The following is an 18,084-nucleotide window of genomic DNA, read 5'->3' as shown; positions in this document are numbered from 1 at the left end:
ATGATATTGGAAGTCATCAACATTTATAATCGAATGTGACGTCACAATCACAAACGAATCATCTAACTTTTACCAACAAGTGGCAGCAAACATCTTGAGAAAAATTTTTGTAATTTGCCGTTGTTTCCGGGTTTATGGAAACATTTTTACGTGGCTCTGGTTCAGCAATTTGTCAGTAACTGCAGTGTCCCGCCATTGCTGGTCTTGGTTTGAAGTTTCCAGGTTATTTGCGATATTTTATACAAAATTGTTATGAAGCTTGCAACTATTGCGTTCTTATTTGGCTGTTTGTGCGGAGCGTTATGTAAAGAAGCCAAGTTGCAAATCGGTGTCACAAAAAAAGTTGGAAATTGCGCAATTACAGCTCGCAAGAATGACCAGTTAGCAGTCCATTACACGGTATGTGCAGATGATTTTTAAATTGCTCATTACGCATGTTTATATTGTTTTCTATTTGAATGGGTCACTATAGGCCTAGGCCGCAATTGAAGATTTGCCAAGTACAGGAATTAACGGCTGCCGTTCCCATTTTCTTTCCAAGAAAATATGCAACCTATTCACCGTGCATAAAACCTAACCACGTTCCAGAAGTTTTTTATATGGGTAGATTCAGCAATGACATGTTGTTCGAAACACACAAATATTGCTACATAGGCTATGGACCCAAAGTAGAAAATATCAAAATAATAGTTTTCAAAGATTAATCGTCTGGGCAGGTGCTGCTATTTTACAGTGACAACTGTAATATAACAATTGGCAAAAAAGTTTGTACCAGTTTTTGGAAACTTTACAAACAAATGTTTTGCATAATGTGTGTAAGTTTGTACAATGAAGAAGACAATCAAGGCCTGTCATCTTTCCGTGCGTTGTCTTACGCAGTGACTTAAAAATTAAGCTTTTGCAGTTATCAAAGAAATTCTGCTCATTTGGAAAACTTTTTAGTCTGGTTTAGGATGAGTGCTTTAAGTTTGATATGGGCTCATTTTTCAACAAATCATGCTTGTACTTGTATTCTTAATTATAGGGAACACTGAAGGATGGGAAAAAGTTTGACAGCAGCCTTGACAGAGGAGAACCTTTTAAATTTGTTCTTGGTCAGGGTCAAGTGATCAAAGGGTGGGACCAAGGCTTGCTCGGGTTTGTTGCAATTAAGTGATTTACTGAAGAATCTCTTGCAATTGTTACATCAACATGATGCTGTTGCAGGATGTGCATCGGAGAGAAGAGGAAGTTGGTCATTCCTCCTCATCTGGGTAGGGATCGGATGTTGATGAGTGTTGGAGTGAAAGACGTTTAATTTATTCATCTTCTTCCAGGTTATGGTGATCGGGGAGCTGGCAGGGACATCCCCGGGGGAGCAACTCTGGTTTTTACGATTGAGCTCATCGACATCGTGAACAGGAAGAGTGAATTATAGGAGACACTCGATCAAACAAACAAATTTGCAGTGAACTATTCTCAGCCCAGTTTCAAGTCTCGCAGTAAAGTTATTATGATGCAATGTTAATAAAATTTAGCTTGATGTTATTCCACAGTCTTATCATAATCCACTAGAAGAGGAATAATCCCCACTTGTCAGTTAATCTTCTGCTGATTTGCTTAAGGATAGAATACGATATTTCTATGCACTGCACGTACCTGCATAATACTGTTGATACAAGCAATTTCAGTTATCATCCACTTCATAAATAATTCTTTCCCAACCGCATTGGTCTAGTTCACATAAGATGAGCGAGGCATGGATTCTAGTAATAACCACAAAGTGTTTTCCAGTTTCAGCGGCCTGGCACATGCCTAGCGCCCGACTATTTTCTAAACAAAACGAGAAAACCCTCGAAATATAGAAGAGTTTTAATTTGACATTTACTTGCCATGTATCTATTTAGCACCCCTGGTTAAGAATTGCAGGCCTGAAGTATTACAATGTTTGTAAAATCTACCTCAATGTGCTTCAAAACAACTTCGATTTTTTTATTGTAGAGATTGCTACCAACTACAAAACGCTGCATACATAAATCAATTTAAAGAAAACACATACAAGTAATAATGGTTAGGTAATACCTGCATATTGGATACAGTAGAGAACTTTCTAGAAACCACAACAAAAGATACAATGTGTTGGAACATTTTGTGAAGAAATTTGCAATTCATACAAAAACTTGTGCCTATTTTTATCAGTAAGTGCAATAAAGTCAGTGACATCATAATTGCCAAACGTCACAAATCTACCTGTTTAACAAAATATGAAGGAAAACAATGGAAAATCGCTAAAACATCTACAAAATTGTCTTTGCCTGGATATTTTGAAGAAGGTTACAACAATGGTTTATTCAACTGAAACGTTTGCGTTGATTTAGCAAAAAATTTTCAGTTCGTTCAAAATAAGATTTTGCTGAACCATTGGGACTATGAATCAGGAAATTTTACGAAGACTTGCTTTTGGATGGTTTTGTTCCATTCCTCGTTCTCATACGAAGCGACATCTCATCACGCTTCATTGCATTTCTCAACATTTTATCTTCACAACCACTGGTGAAGTTGTCAACTTTATCCGATTTCTTCTTTGACTTTTTGAGGTAAGCTTGAACGTAAAAGTTGCCGAAGAGGATGATCATGGAGAATGCATAGAATATAAGTGACCAGTGCATCCAACCAGGGGAGCGACAACTCACATACAACGACTGGGATGTGTGGTATATGGCAAGACAAAATTGAACCTAACAAAACAACATTAAGCTTCACCACATGACATGAAGCTTCGGACCAATCTTTTTTATATCATAGTTCTCATGTGGTTCGCTTCAACATTTATCCAGTTGACCATGCTGATTATTTTAATGAATAATCTTATAAAATGAGAATGTTTTTTCATGATATAACGCCCCGATAATTAACATCTTCACTCACCAGTTGAAGCATGGTTATGTATTTCTTCCACCAGAGATATTTCTGCATCTTCGGTCCAAACGCAGCAAGACCATAGTAGGAATACATCACGACATGGACGCCAGAGTTCAACATGACACAGACAAAAGCTGCACAAACACAAAGTGTATGATTGAAAGTTGATTAAGAGAAACTCAGATATGTGACCACTAACCCTGTCCACCAGGCATCCATTTAGCTCCAATCCACCAGATCAACGGCATCGTCGAATGGTGGTAGACATGAAGAAATGAAATCTGACGCTCACGTTTCCTCAAAACAAACAAAACTGTGTCAAAGAGCTCAATGATCTTGGAGAAGTAATACCACCAGACGGCGTTTGCAACCTGAACACATGGAAGCGACCAAAGTTATGCAAGTCTCATGTTATATTGCAATATTTCTAGTGATGGCAAATTTCTAAATCATATTAATACCATCATATCATTGGGATCATAGGAATGCATCCGGAGTGGTGTGCAAACATAGCTGTAACCCGCCCTGTAACTTCCAACTAAAGCTTCCTTGACAATGTAGTAATTAAGTGCAACGAGTGCAAAGTTGTAAGCGGGCAGGAACGTGCCAAAGTCTATTGGAGCTCTGCAAACCATGGTTGTTGTCAGAATCTTTCATAAAAATGTATAGAACTACACTAAAATAAGTGAATACCTGTTAGCCATGAACCTCGGCCCAATTACAAGAATAAACAAGAAGTAGAAGAGCACGATCGCGACCGTTGGCCAAGGTGAAGCAAGTAGCGGCCAATCTACGACCCGCGGGTCAGAAAATGTTTCGGCCCAGTTATAAAATTCATAGCCACGATTAATAAGATCCATCGTGCTTTACTATAGTTCCCTCTATCTGAATAAAAAGATAAAATTGTTTTAAGCGAGCCAAAATAACAGCATTGTCTTATTTATTATCAGACTACATTGACGCCGCTCTGTCGTTAAGTTATAAAAATAGTTGAAAAATTAAAACTTTTACGAACGGAATATTTGACCAGCGTTCGTTGAATATCGTACGAACCAACTTGAAAAATAAGTCTTGTAGTTGAGGAAAAAGAATACCTGACACCTAGTGATAGGCATCAGGACTGGTGACTGGACGTGTAGGATTTGAATCCTGCTGATGACAGCGTTTTTAAGGATTAATATTGTTGATTTTTAGTGGAATTTTTTAAATTACTTATTTAGAAGATAACAAAACCAGTTTGAAAGTTGTCATATAGGTATATGAAAAAAGGCTCGATCTTGCCGATTCAAACCCAAATAGAACAAGTTATACTCAACGTACAATAACAAAATTTATACTATAACATCCAGAATTTCATTCTGCATAATATACTTGTAACTGCGTCACTTTGCCAAAAATATTTTAAACTTTTTCGAAGTTTACTCAGTTTCTCCTTGAGTGGAGGCAGTCAACGAAATTTCCGCCAGTGTACAAAAACATACTCATGCTGACTTTGCCGTTTTTTGATTCGTGGGCAAAAACCTCCATTAAACTGGACCACAAATCAATACTAAAATAGAGATTTTTTGGTGAAACTGGCTACTCATCCCTATTTCATTTGACTAATTAGCCAAATTGCCGTATAATGCCCAGAGTGCAGAGTATGGCAGTTTTTGATGTCGGGAGTGCAGAAGCCAAATTAAGTTTTACAAGGATCGTAACTCACAATTCGATACTTTACTGACAACATCCGAGTGTTATAGCCCATAACTAAATTGTGTAGACTTTGCATTTGGGGAACCTTCCAAAGTGGTAGCGGCAAGCAAGACCCTACAATGCTTTGCGGAAAAAATAGAGTAAAGACAAAATGATAGAAAGGAGAAGATCATAAGAAGTTTGATGCTTAGAACCATTAAGTGTGAAGAATGAGCAAGGCTGCCATCATCCATTTAGCCCAAGCTGCAGAGTATGGCATAATGACACCACACACCAGAACAAATCGGTTCTCCAAACAAAAAGATATAAACACAGTCGGTCTAGAGTACAAGTGCACAACCACAGGATCCCTTTGTATACTAGACTTCAGCTACTCAAATTATGACATCATCTGGTTGTGCACTTGTACTTACTTTGCACTAAATGACTTGGACAGCACTTCTGTGTACTCACTCACTACTTGATAACCAAGCAAAGCATTGGAGCACCATATTTTTGTTGTGGGAAAAACTCCTTGCAATAGAAAGTATAAGGCGCTGTTTCAGTGATAATGTATTCATCATGATGATGTTTTCAACAATGTACAATTTGTTTAATATATGTATGTCAGTGAAATTTAAACAAATTCAAAGAAAGAATAAGTAAAACTGTGTACATCAGTTTGTAATTGCGCACCTGACACTTTCATTTCGTCTGAGCATTTTTACGCAGTGCACTTCTCATTTATCTTTTGCTGAAAACAGCCATACTCTGCCGTCCGGCAGTTACCTAATTAGAAAGAAATAACTGCTTGACTGATTGCCAGCTTTTTCAAAAATTCGTAACCGGCAGCCGGTGAAATAGACGCTGCCACTGTTGAACGTCCTGAGCCAAAAGCAACCCCACACCATGATCGTTCGAAACTTTGAACTGGAGAAAATATTTACTGGTAACTCGCCAACCCATCGCAAGCATGAGTGACTTCAATACAAAACAATTCAAGCGTAAAACAAATAAACCATTTCACACACAAATAGAGGGGCCGTGACAGACCACCTGCCTCTAGATATGTGTCTCCGATAGCATGTTGCAATTACGGCATGTTTCATTTTATGTGATTAAACGGCAATATTTAAGGTACAATAATACAATATAGTCATATAGGCATGTTGCCGGTTGTATGAGGTCATTTCCTTTGCAACAAAAAAAAAACATGAACGGTAAACAAGCCAAGCTCTAGAGTCGAGAGTCTGTAAGCATACTGCACTTGCGAAAGACCTTCCAATGTTTAACATGTAGCCTAGACCTAAGCTTGTTAAGGCTTGCAAAAGCTTACTATCTCAGACTATTTGTGGCTGTGACCGGTAACCTTATTCCTTTCCAGAAGACCTCATCGACTACCTTATGGTAAGCATAGCTCAAGTACTGCTGGCCTTTAGGTTAGTACATCTAGAATTGTAGACAATTAATCATTCACTGCAGTTTAATGGTGCACCAGTTCTGGTTCCCAAGTAATGTTCTTATTATATTTGAAGATGCTGCAATGATATTTTAAAATGTTGCAATGATATTTTAAAATGTTGCGGTGAGATTTAAAAATGTTGTGGTGATTATAAATATTTTGCGCGAACGTGAAATATTTTAAGTGGAGTGTGCAGAAATGTTGGGAACCCAAATTGTAATTGTTGTGGTACTTACAGGCTCCGTAAAACAAAAATTGCGACTCGACAACTACAACAATCGAATGCAAAATATATAAGGGATGTGTATGGGAAATCCGCACAAATTTTTTTTTCTATTAAAATTCTCCGCACAGAATCCAAACGTTACCAATCTACCTCGGTCATTTCTTATGGTAGTGACGTCACGTTTCGGCTTATTTTCGAGCTCGCAACAGTGCAATCGTATATTCGTATCGTAATGAATCAATAGCTTTTGTCTGGAGCAGGGCTTCTGAAACTGTGGGTCGCGACTCCCACAAAATGTTTTAGTGTTGTGAAACAAATTCAGATTTTATAAATTGGATTGTTGTTTCTTAGTTTTTTATTCGTTTTACTGTTTCCATTACGCAGTTCTTTCACTAATGTAGGCTAAAGTTACTGTACTTTGGTGGATTGTGTGCATTTGTATAATTTTGCAAGAGACAAAAACACCACTTGAGATTTCTGATTTAACGTTTATTGTTTTAATATCTTTAATGTGGAAGTTTTCTATCAAGGAGTCGCGCAGAAATTTCTTTTCTAGAATGGGGTCGCAAAAGGAAAAAGCTTGAGAAGCTCTGAAAATCGAGCTAATTTTAACTCAGGCCAACACTCAGTTTCCTGTACTGAACTATTATGTGTATGTTCAAGTCCATGCATTAGAAGTTGTGATGAACCATATGAAAAATAAAAAATCTTGTCGGCATGAAAATTAGTTGCACATTAATCCGACTTTAATCATCTTTCTATTCATTTTCGTTAGCATTGCTTTTTCCAATTGTCAATGAAGTTCTTTCTGAGAAAGAGACTCTCTCGCAAAGCCGTATTATTTTTAGTATTCAAATGTTCGTTATTCAAACCCATTTTTCCCTTTAAAGGTTGTTTTGAGGAAAAAATCTACCCCAACCGAAAAACTTCAGTTTTAAACCAAGTCTAATTTTTTGCTTCAACATTCTCGCTGCCAACCAGTTTTAAGCCTTGTGATTGAACATGAACAAATTCTCACACACGACATAGAAGTTGAGTAAGCAAAAGTTATCCTCGGAGTGCTACCATATATATTCGTTATGTAATTGTACATTATTATATACTGGATTAAGACTGTTAAGCCACCATCTTCGATTACAATCTCAGACTTGTATGATATCGTAAATAACTCGGCTAAAGTCAGCTTTTTACCCATTCTTTGCTCTCCAAGCCGCCAAACTTTAACAGTGGGCCGCGACCGCATAACTTAATTACAGTGATAGGAGCTCTCTTAGGTAAAATGCTGTTTTAGATTTTTCTCTCGGCTGTCACTATTTCACCAGTAAACAATTTGTACTGTGGTTGAAGTTATTTTTCATCAACCTAACTCAAGTGTTTTACGGCACCAAGGCCAACCCATTCTGCGATTCCTCAAGTGCGATTTTCAAACTATGGTAACCATTTTGGGGTGAAATGATCACTTTCTAAAGTTCTATCCTTAATTTTTATTGTCAGGTTGCAGATTAAACCTGTAGTGTGTGTAATTATTGTTGCAGTAATTCAAGAACTTACTTCATTGGCCGGGATGGTTATTTCAGAAGAAAAGGAGACTATGGTAGAATTTGTTGTTTGTGTTGAAGCCACTGCCAATATGGTTTCTCATTGGGATGTCATCAAGAAACAATATTTAATTCCCGCTCTTCAATACTTCCATCGGCAATCTGTGAATCCAACAGACCTGAACTCAGCCACACATAGAAGTCGTTACGGGCTTGTGCTTTTCCACGCAGCAGACAGGGCTCCAGATTTATCCACGCAATGTATAACTCCAACTCGAAATGTGAATAATTTCCTAAAAATGTTGGATTCGATTCAATTTAGTGGAGGTGGGGGAGAGCACTTCAGTTTTATAGCTGAGGGCCTCGCCACCACGTTGCAGCTGTTTGTGGACATGAGTGCTACTCACAAAAGTGGAAGCGTCGGCAAATATTGCTTCTTGATCTCCAACACTCCACCCTACGAAATGGCTTGCATGGAAAGTTATAACTATACTGGATTAACCGCTCATAAACTTGCTGAGAAACTGAAAGAAATGCAAGTAAAGTTGTCGGTGATATGCCCGCGGCACATTGCTGAACTCCAGCAGATATATTTGGCCAACAACAACAACCAGCCGCCACTGATGAACTATGCACAAGACAGGCGCCATCTTGTGTTGATATCAGGGTTTCGGCTGCCTACGGAGCGGGAACCGGTTCTTGTGTCAGAAGTTCAAGGAGAAGAGAAGTCGTTCTCGCATCAACCTACGTTGGTTGACTCTCCTGCCCCTATGGAGGTTGGACCTCCAGTCGAAGTCCCCCCCATTGCACGAGAGACAATTGTAGGAGAGAATCTTTCCTTTCCACAACCTCCCAGTGTGTCGGTGCCAGGTCAATTGACAAACACTCAGACTATCAATCCCCTGCCAAGCTCAAGTGCTTCGATCCAGATCACTTCAGCAGCGGTCATCTCTCAGAAAAACTTTGCTAGTACCCCACAAGCCCAGCAATCATTTGTGATGACTTCACCACGCAGCAGCTCTGTCACCACAATAAGACCGGTCGTGAACACAGCGACTAATATTGCCCCTGCCCTGCCAAACACCATCATCCATCAGCCAACACGGGCAACCAATTTGCCCCTTCCAACAACATCCAGCTACACTCAAGGCACCACTGGTGCCCAGCAGCTCCCCAGCATGCCGGGGCATGTGATGGGAGACGTCCCATCATCATCATCAATGGGTGGTCAGTTGCCCCAGCCACAGTACGCAGAGGCACAGAAGGAAGCTGAAAAAGTCTTAAATATTGCAAAAGCGCAACAACCCGATCATAAAGTTTTATGGAGTGGACGTCTTGAATGGGCAGAAAAGAAAAAGCAACTTGGTCCCAACCCGGCCTATACCAAGTCTGTCCACCAGCTCCAGTGCGAGGTATCCCCCGCCCCCAACACAAATATTTTGCCGCCGGTTGATACCAGCAGTTGGCCAAATCCCTTGAACCTGCAGATGATACCTCAGTATGTTATAAACGGCGTTTCCAGTTTCCTCCGCCAGGCTCGAAAAGTCATCTTCCGCTTCTATCCGCCGTCATCTGCACAAGAGTTGATGGCCCACATGCAGAAGCCGATGTGTGGTTTGATAAACACCGCTCCCAGACACCAGGATGCAAAGGTTATAATTATAATCTTACTTAAAAACAAAGAACCTTCAAAGGAAAGTCAATTTTATGGTTTCCTGCCAAGCGATCCTGCTGTGTTTATGGAGGCGTTACGCAAATCAATAACCACAAATAAGCCGATGCAGCCGAACATGGCAAACTCAGGCAACATGAACATGCAAATGCAGCAGCAGGGTTTCCAGTCGAGGCCACAGTACTCACAGCAAGGTCAGTTCTCGCAGGGTCAGGCTGTCATGCCGCAAGTCGCTGGCAACCAGAACACAATGCTTGCCCAACAGCAAGTGAACACAGGTCCTGCCATGTCAACCATAACAAGAATCACGAATGTGCCGATGTCGACGTCACAGATGGGAGTGAGGCAGCAGCAGAGCAGTGCAGTGATGGGTGCCGGCAGAAACTTGCCTCAGGGAAACTCAAACTTGCAGATTGGTATCGGCAACATGACCTCGGGGTCGGTCAGCATGACCGGTAATGCCGGCAGCGCCATGAGCGGTGGACAGCGAGTGGTCCCGGCTGGTATGCCCATCTCAAGTGGAAATAAAACAAATATTGTCCGAATACCCCAGGTAAGAAGTATGCCCATGCAGGGAAATCCCCAAGTGATACAAGATCAACAGCAGCTGCGTAACTTGCTAAGCAACAATAACTCGGCAATGCAACAGGGGAATCCCCGTTTGAGGCAAGTAACAGCAAATAACATGCAGCAGCAGCAAAACTTTATGCAACGCGGCAACATGATGAACACAATGCAGAACCAGCAACGCAGATTTTAGACAGCATAATCACAAGAACATGGCCTGAAGTGCAAACTATTTGCCGTCACGGTCCCTTGTGTATCTTCTTAAATACTATCTTAAAGTACCTGCTATGTTTGGCAAAAGATGAAAATGATTTGTTGTTGGTTCAGGTTGATGTTATAGAATGCTTTATTTAATTTTTGTATCTGTATCATGGTTCTTATCTACGTAATTACCGAATGTTGATGGAATTTTATTATAAGGAAGATTCTGTTGTTTATCGGTGAGACTGGCATGCATCAGTTTTGTTTCATTAAGTGATTTGTTTAACCTGGTTGGTGGTTTTACATCAAAACTTGCGATGAAATTTATCTTGGTTTATATTAATATTTGCGTCTCTATGGTTTACATTTCAGTGAAGTGCAGCAAAATCATGTCAATTCATTACCTCATGTTATTTGCCCAAGAAAAGCTCAAGTGCGCTGTGCCAGAGCTTGAATCGATTGGGAGAATATTTGGGATTAACCTTGCTGAGAAATGGGCCAAGAACCAGGTCGATTCATCCTCGATGCGACTGCTGGGCTCCATCAATGAGCAGGATGTCAAGAATGTGATGTCAAGATCCGTCCTCACCAAAAGTGCATTTGAAATTTGGGGAGTTGGAAGAAATTTATCAGAATTGAAAGTGTCAATTTGCGCTTTTCCTGACACATTTAAACTGAAACATTTTGATGAATCGAAGACATTCGCGGTCAGAGTGAAAGGGATTGGAAAGAAGGTTTCACTGTCTGAGCAAGTTTCTAAGATGGACGCATTGGAAGACGTTCTTCCTTTCCACGGTAAAGTAAATCTCACTTGTCCCGATGCTGAGTTTTACATCATCGAAGATTATTTGGATCGGGTGGACGGGCAGTCTCCTGCAATACCTTCAGCCATGTACTTTGGTCGGCTCGTGTGCCACGGGCAGCGAAGTTTGATTGACCGCTACAGTTTGAAGAAAAGAAAATTTATCGGCAATACTTCCATGGATCCAACACTTGCCATGGTGATGGCCAACTTGGCGTGTTCCACCCACGGCCACCTGACATGTGACCCGTTTGTTGGCACTGGCAGCTTGCTCGTGGCTGCTGCCCACTTTGGATCCCACGTGATTGGTGGAGACATCAACTACAATATTCTTCACGCACAGGGGAAGTCTTCGAGGAAGGGCGCAGGTGAGCAGATTCATCATGAAAAATGGTTTGAGTCTTTGCCTAGATTGTATTTTTTTATCGTCGAACAGTGAGTGTAAATTTTAAGGCAAAGTTTTGCGGCACATTTGGCAACATGCTGTGGCAAACCACCACTGGTTTAAGTGGGTGGTACTTCTCATATAAATTACAAATAAGGTTTTATTGCTGTGAGAAGTTGTCTTTTTCAGACATTTCAAACTTTTAGAGTAAATATGCAGCAGCATCTGTTTTGGTGACGGTTATTATGATGATTTAACTTCAATTCGGTCAAAATTTCACCAGTTTATTTTCTCAATGACATAATTAAGCAAATATTGAAATTGAGTTTATTCAAAGGATGGCGGGAGAAAGACGAGACGGTCCGTCAGAGCCTGGCCGGCTACAAGCTCGGTGATAAGTTCGTCGACGTATTGGTCTGCGATTGTGCCAGGCATGCTTGGAATGTCGGGGGCAAAAATTTATTTGACGGGATAATTACTGACCCCCCATATGGTATCCGAGAAGCTTGCCAGCGGGTGGGGTCAAAGAGGGAGGAGCCGTCCGTTCCTTCGTTACCTGACGGACAGTTTCACATTCCGGAACAAACTGCGTATCATTTAGATGATATTTTTAAAGACCTGATAAATTTTTCTGTGAAAACATTAACACCAGGTGGCAGGCTTGTTTATTGGCTGCCGGTGCATCGAGCTGATTACAGCGATGATGTCATCCCGAGACATCCGATGCTCAGATTGGTTTATAATTGCGAGCAAATTCTCAACAGTCACTCTGCTCGGAGACTCATTGTCATGGAAAAATTGCCGTTGAAAAATGGAATAAACTCTGATTGTGTCATAAAAAGCAAAATTTATTCTGGTCACAATGCGTTTCGAGACAGATATTTTAAAGTGTAAAGCACCCACTAAACTTTGTAGTGTTTGTTGCAACTTTCTCTCACCAGAGAATCTTTTTATTGTTGGTGCAAAATTAAATTTTCATCTGAATGTGCTTTGTATCTTTGACTTGCAGTTGAAAGAATTTTGGAAATTCTTCCTGGTACTGGGTAGGTTAGCGCTGTTAGTTTTGTATCGTGCCATTACTTGTGCATGGGATGACCAAGGTCCACTTCCATGCGCTGTTGCCTGCAAGAAAATTAGGTATTTCTGTTTGTGCAGAAGTTTGATTTCAGTAGTTAAGTTCAGTAGTTCAGTAGTCTGAATAAATTGTCTGTTTAGAAAGCAACGAAGTGGTTGGGGTTGTGGGAGATTTGGCGCAACTGGGCTCCTGGAGTTTCGATCAAGCGCTCATTCTAACCAACAGGTTCATGAAGTCATTAATATCAAATTCTGTTCCTGGATGCATCGTATAGCTTTCGTGATGTCATTAATTGCTTGTTTTCTCACAAGGGAGGATGAATGGGTCGGCACGATCGAAGCGAGTCAAACCAGAATAAGATATCGATATTTTACTTGTGTTGTCTTGCCGGAAGCCCTCGCAGATAAGGTAAGATGGTCTCGGATCGTTCTGCTGTTTGAAAATAATTGAGAAAATATTGTTCAGAAATTGAAGGTCACCTGCTGGGAGGCGTCTGCCCAAAGTAGACTTTTCACCAACTCAGACCAAAACGACTCGATTATAAAGGAAAATGCTTTTGAATCAAGAGTAGGTAGAAAGGTTGCTTGTTTATGTGATGTTTTTGATAGATTGGATTTTCAACTTGGGGTTTGCATATTTCTAATTATTGCCGCAGTTTCTAGAGCAAAGCCCATTAACAAAGTTTACTGAAGTTAGAGTTCATTTGAGTTCACCAAAAAATGCTCCATTTCTAAAGTTTAATGACACTTATGTGAAAACTTTCAGGTGAGTTTCTTTGAACTTCTTATTTTGTTTGCCAGTCCTCACGTTTGTTATTGGTTTTAGGCCTGATTTAGATGATGTCTATGTTGAGCCAGAGACGTCTCCTGGTTGTGCAAATCAGCGACTTTCCATCATAACCCCGTATTCACATTCTAAAGAGACAGGTTAAATTCCAACTATAACCTGACCTCAAGTGGTCGACTTCTCTCATTCTTGTTTCTTTGCTCAGTAAAATCATCGATGACGATAAAAGTCCCGTTCTCAAGCGAAGTGCACGCAACGTTTCAGCTGGAAACTTCAAATCTTGAAACATCTTACATCAAGTTCAATGTTTGTCCTCTGCTAGCAAATATCTTCGAAAGTTATTACAAGACCTTATCAAGCTTTTGTTTTTATAGATACTTTCACCAAAAAAGTGTCCACTCGGTGTCGCCATTTTATCAATGTCGTGCTTAAATTCTTCAAAAGGCATCGTGCGTCTGCCGCTTCTCGACCACAGATTCATGGTTATTGGAGAGCTGAGAGGTTTTTATGAGTTTGTATATATAAGTTTGAACAATTATTAGTTTTGGATAATCCCGGCGTGTTATCTTCTGGTCTGTTTATTATTTTTAAATCATCCCTTGACAACAATATACTGAATTTAAACCATTTAAACCTTTTTCCAGTGATGATATTCTGATGTTTATGCACAAACTCAACTGTTTCTTTATGCTTGTTTGATAGCAATAAACATCTTATATTGCATGAAGAATAGAATTAAATCGCAAATGTCATAATTTAAATTTCAGTTCCTTACTTATGCATCAAACCTTGTCTGCATGAGATGTCTATGGAGGCAAGTTGTCTCAAGTCATGGGATTTTCCTACGATGGTTCATGTGGGCCACCGGGGCAGTGGAAACTCATTCACTTCAGAAAAGTTAGTCTTGATGACTATACTTTAAAAAAATTACAACTGTTACACAACTTCATTAAGAAATTTATGTGACACATTTTCAGACTTGGCAACGTTCGCGAAAATTCTATCGCTTCATTTCTTCAAGCTGGAGAAAGCGTAAGATTTAACTTTAATCTTGATAGTGTAAGCTTCTAGTTAAACGTAACACTTTCAGGGTGCGGCGTACGTTGAGTTTGATGTCCACCTCACGAGGGATGGAGTTCCGGTTGTCTACCATGACCTAACCACTCTCATAAAACCTTTCCAGGTAAAATTTTTGACAACATTATTTTGAATGCTTCTAGTAAAGGTCTGGTTTCCAGGACACGATGTTCATAAACGCAAAGATACAGTAGATTATTTGATATAAAGGAACTTGAGAATATTTAGGGGTTCCTATTTTTTGTGATTATTATTTTTCAGAAAGACGAGGGAAACACTCAACTTATCGAGCTTCCTGTAAACGCTTTAACCTTGAATGACCTTAAAATGCTGCGCTGTTACCACAAGAGTCGCCACAATAGCACCAGGAAGCTAGGTACCGCACGGGTTTAAAGTAATGCTAGGAACTGCTAAGATTGCTCATGGCAAGAACGTGCGAACTAAGAGAAATTTTGATTAGAATTTAATGAAGAGGATTTCAGAAAATGTAACGAGCCCTTTCCAACGTTTGAAGAACTTTTTGAAAGTGTGCCAATTCAAACTGGATTTAACATTGAAATAAAATGGCCTACTCTTGATGAGGTGTGATTATGCAAAGTGAAGTTTCAGAGATTGTGTAGAACGTTATTCTTAAATAATTTTGATCTTGTAGAACCACAAGTACGAAGATGGAATGAAACATTACTTCGATGCAAATTTCTTTGTGGACAAAATATTAGATGTCGTTTGCAGATGCGCAAAATCAAGGGCAATAATTTTCTCCTCTTTTGATGTTGACATTTGCTCGATGTAAGCTCGCCTGCGTCACACAATCTCACTCAGGTGTTGAAACCTTCATATCTTTGCAGGGTCAGGCGAAAGCAAAACCATTATCCTGTCATCTTTCTGACAAATGGAGACACGAAGCATTACACGCCCTTGCTTGACCTCCGCGAAAGTTCAAACAAAATGGCAATAGGTATTGTGACGTCACTTATGTATATATGGTTAGTTTCTGAGGATGAGCGTCACGTGCGTGACAGGTGCTGCATTGGCGGAGGGTTTCGTCGGGATCAACACCCTCGACAAAGATGTTTATTCTGATCGTAGCATTGTGAGGAAAACTCATGAAGCGAATCTCTTGTTTGCCTGTTATGGTGATGACATCACAGATAGGCTTGATGTCATAGAGGAGGCGTCTGTGGACATTGCGATATATGACAGGTCCAATTATTTACTGCTATCAGCCCCTTTGTGCAATTACTCACAAAATATCTTTTATATTTCAGGATCTATGAAAGGTTTCCAGCAAAATAACAAGATTATTGCAACCTCCCATATCATGAATTATTATACAGTTACTCGTATATGTGGTGCCGTGGTAGACAGCAAAATGAATAAACAACTGTTATTGTAAGCAAACAACTCTCTGTAGTCATCATGAACAAATAAGTAGAAATTTTTAAAACAACAAATCTTCGTCCTCGTCATCTGCCAGCAGGTTGGGGGTTTGATTGACAGGAAGATTCTCTTTTTCCTGCTCCTCCTGCCATTTCCTTCGAATCTTATCCTGCTTATTTCTCATCACCTCCTTCTTCTGCTGGATCTTCTTCAACCTGAAGAATTCTTCCCTCTCTCCTTCATCGAGCTCGGTGACGATGTAAGAGATTGTTCGCTCGATGCGAGGAATGATCACTAAAAACAATTCAGTTTTGTCAATTTGCCTGATTATGAGTTTTGTGCAACCCACCACCTACCGTGCTCAATCGCGTTCACTCGTCGATTTGTTATTTTGATCGCTTCATCGAGTGTGACAAAAGCTGTCTGAGAAACAAATGAGATGTTGTCAGTCTGTGATTGAAGCTTAAACTTATAATGCCTTGAGAACCTGCAAAGAAGCCAATTCCACCAACAGTTTCACGGCTTTCGCATAATTTTTCTTCAGTCTGTTTAGTTGTTCACCACCTCTTGCCAAGCCGGTGAGCTCATAGCTGTCTGTGCCGTCCTGAGCAGAGGTTTTTAGTTTATTGCAAGTTTCTCACAATTAAACATTGAAGTATCAAGCATTTGAAGTGGCCAGACCTCGTAGACTTCAAACACTGGCAGCTTCACCCCAGCAACGTTTTCTTTTTTACTTCGCACTTTCATCTGAGCTTTGCTGACGTTTTGTAAAACCACCGGACTGAAATCTCCTCCAGAAAATTTAGTCTCTGCGAGTGAGAATGAAGCTTCCTTCATCACTTCACCCATCTCCTGCTTTGCCTGGATGAAGGAACAATTATGCGGTCAGCAAACCACAAAACTTTAATTCATTCGCAGCATTGTTCAACCTCAATTATTTTTTTCAAAATAGAGTGAAATCTTATTTTAAGAGCATCTGCTTTCTTCTTGAGCAAGCTGTGTCCTTTGTGCGCCCCCTTCAGTCGAGTCTTCATTATCGTTAAATTCCTGGGAAATAATCGTCATGAGAAAAAAATTAACTAAATTTGTCCTGACAGGAACTTGTACGTGACTTACATTCGAGATGGAAAGATGTCTATTCTTTCATGTGACGTCATATTTAAATGCTTTGAAGTGCAAAATCAAGAGCTGAAGTAACCAATCAGTGCTACTGTGTAAGTGATTCTGTAAAAAACACAACATTTAATTTGATTTGAGGCCAAATATTTTGATCATTGGTTGATATCTGCACATTCAGACATTTCCTTCAGAGCAACACACAAAACTTCCTATTTCTCAATTTTGATTGGCCGATATTTTATATATACAACAGCTACAGTTTATTATAACATAATAACCTAAATATACCTTCTACAGTTCTACTCTAAATAGCTGACTGCTCACGGTGAAATAGTCACTTTCATGTTACAATTTTAATCATTACGCTGCTCCATTAACCTATAGATCAGCGGTTCCCAAACTTTTCGAAAAATTTTGCCTGGCGGACCCTTTGCAATTATTTTGATATTTTGCTGCCCAATAAAAATCAAAGAATGCTATAGGAAAAAATGCAAAAACCACACCAATGGAAGAAAAAGCAAAAACTAACAAATACGGTAAACGTTTAATGGGATGGGTGCACTTGTTTTGCTGCAATTAACTCATCGATGTTTGGTTTGGTTTTGGATAGCGCAACTCTCTGAAACTGCTTTAAAGACTAATTCTCATTGCGGACCCTCTAAAACTGCTTTACGGACCCCAGTTTGGGAACCGCTACTATAGATGGAAGCAATATCGACAAGACTGGAAAGCATGACACTTTTCGACAAGTTCGTACGTACCATGGATAATGGTTAAATCAGGCCTGGCCAACCCGCGGCTCTTTCGTTCATACTGAACCTCCGAAAGAGAGCACATTTTAGGCAGATAAATAATACAGAAAAGTAATCTCTACTGGCTAATGTTCAATTGATATTAGCTAAATAATGACTGATTACATTAGATTTCCACCCAGAATAAAGATGATGAAACTGAAACAATATTTCATGCACTATTATGACGTAATAAGAAAAAGCGTCATAAATCATAATGTGTATGATGTGGCTCTTTGCGGTTAACGCAGTAAGAAGTGAGGCTATTAGTCTCTGACTGGTTGGCCACCCCTGGGTTAAATGATTAAGGAAAACATATTTAACTTAACAGGTGAGTTATCCGCATAGATATATTATAAACATTATATCGTTTATAAATCTTGTCTATATCTATGGTTACACGAAACCAAAATCGTTTTATATGGCAT

The 18,084-nt window shown here is 39.7% G+C and overlaps 6 protein-coding genes across 8 annotated transcripts; 4 read left to right on the top strand and 2 right to left on the bottom strand.

Annotated features, from left to right (window-relative positions):
* The first annotated feature begins 140 nt into the window (after positions 1-140).
* LOC143462558 (peptidyl-prolyl cis-trans isomerase FKBP2-like) lies at positions 141-1,527 on the top strand. The gene is made up of 4 exons (XM_076960776.1): positions 141-399; positions 1,025-1,137; positions 1,207-1,253; positions 1,317-1,527. The coding sequence occupies exons 1-4, from the start codon at positions 253-255 to the stop codon at positions 1,415-1,417; spliced, it is 408 nt and encodes a 135-aa protein (XP_076816891.1). The 5' UTR covers positions 141-252; the 3' UTR covers positions 1,418-1,527.
* A 420-nt stretch (positions 1,528-1,947) lies between these two features.
* On the bottom strand, positions 1,948-5,504 carry LOC143462557 (very long chain fatty acid elongase 4-like). 2 transcript variants are annotated; one of them, XM_076960774.1, is made up of 6 exons: positions 3,917-5,504; positions 3,595-3,786; positions 3,363-3,525; positions 3,101-3,272; positions 2,908-3,035; positions 1,948-2,717 (listed from the first exon to the last, which is right to left on the bottom strand). In XM_076960774.1, exons 2-6 carry the CDS (start codon positions 3,759-3,761, stop codon positions 2,424-2,426), a joined length of 924 nt encoding a protein of 307 aa, XP_076816889.1. In that variant the 5' UTR covers positions 3,762-3,786; positions 3,917-5,504; the 3' UTR covers positions 1,948-2,423. The 2 variants fall into 2 exon arrangements, with proteins under 2 accessions (XP_076816889.1, XP_076816890.1); XM_076960775.1 differs by having other exon boundaries at positions 5,365-5,383.
* A 337-nt stretch (positions 5,505-5,841) lies between these two features.
* Positions 5,842-15,770, top strand: LOC143461664 (glycerophosphocholine phosphodiesterase GPCPD1-like). Its single transcript, XM_076959475.1, has 18 exons — positions 5,842-5,982; positions 12,438-12,565; positions 12,644-12,728; positions 12,815-12,911; positions 12,969-13,070; positions 13,159-13,268; positions 13,329-13,429; positions 13,495-13,595; positions 13,664-13,790; positions 14,057-14,186; positions 14,267-14,321; positions 14,380-14,472; positions 14,628-14,742; positions 14,827-14,948; positions 15,019-15,155; positions 15,215-15,324; positions 15,389-15,569; positions 15,635-15,770. Exons 2-18 carry the CDS (start codon positions 12,520-12,522, stop codon positions 15,660-15,662), a joined length of 1,740 nt encoding a protein of 579 aa, XP_076815590.1. The 5' UTR covers positions 5,842-5,982; positions 12,438-12,519; the 3' UTR covers positions 15,663-15,770.
* Positions 6,491-10,613, top strand: LOC143461663 (mediator of RNA polymerase II transcription subunit 25-like). The gene is made up of 2 exons (XM_076959474.1): positions 6,491-7,696; positions 7,799-10,613. Exon 2 carries the CDS (start codon positions 7,828-7,830, stop codon positions 10,231-10,233), a length of 2,406 nt encoding a protein of 801 aa, XP_076815589.1. The 5' UTR covers positions 6,491-7,696; positions 7,799-7,827; the 3' UTR covers positions 10,234-10,613.
* Positions 10,363-12,437, top strand: LOC143461665 (tRNA (guanine(10)-N(2))-methyltransferase TRMT11-like). 2 transcript variants are annotated; one of them, XM_076959477.1, is made up of 3 exons: positions 10,363-10,480; positions 10,614-11,411; positions 11,766-12,437. In XM_076959477.1, the coding sequence occupies exons 2-3, from the start codon at positions 10,631-10,633 to the stop codon at positions 12,320-12,322; spliced, it is 1,338 nt and encodes a 445-aa protein (XP_076815592.1). In that variant the 5' UTR covers positions 10,363-10,480; positions 10,614-10,630; the 3' UTR covers positions 12,323-12,437. The 2 variants fall into 2 exon arrangements, with proteins under 2 accessions (XP_076815592.1, XP_076815591.1); XM_076959476.1 differs by lacking the exon at positions 10,363-10,480 and having other exon boundaries at positions 10,559-11,411.
* On the bottom strand, positions 15,597-16,970 carry LOC143461666 (V-type proton ATPase subunit D-like). Its single transcript, XM_076959478.1, has 6 exons — positions 16,863-16,970; positions 16,676-16,793; positions 16,428-16,607; positions 16,234-16,350; positions 16,103-16,169; positions 15,597-16,040 (listed from the first exon to the last, which is right to left on the bottom strand). The coding sequence occupies exons 1-6, from the start codon at positions 16,901-16,903 to the stop codon at positions 15,808-15,810; spliced, it is 756 nt and encodes a 251-aa protein (XP_076815593.1). The 5' UTR covers positions 16,904-16,970; the 3' UTR covers positions 15,597-15,807.
* Positions 16,971-18,084: the final 1,114 nt, after the last annotated feature.

Source organism: Clavelina lepadiformis, chromosome 6 (genome assembly GCF_947623445.1).
Source record: "Clavelina lepadiformis chromosome 6, kaClaLepa1.1, whole genome shotgun sequence".
NCBI lineage: Eukaryota > Metazoa > Chordata > Ascidiacea > Aplousobranchia > Clavelinidae > Clavelina > Clavelina lepadiformis.
The sequence above is the reverse complement of the archived record's forward strand: the minus strand, read 5'-3'. Positions and strand labels throughout refer to the sequence as shown.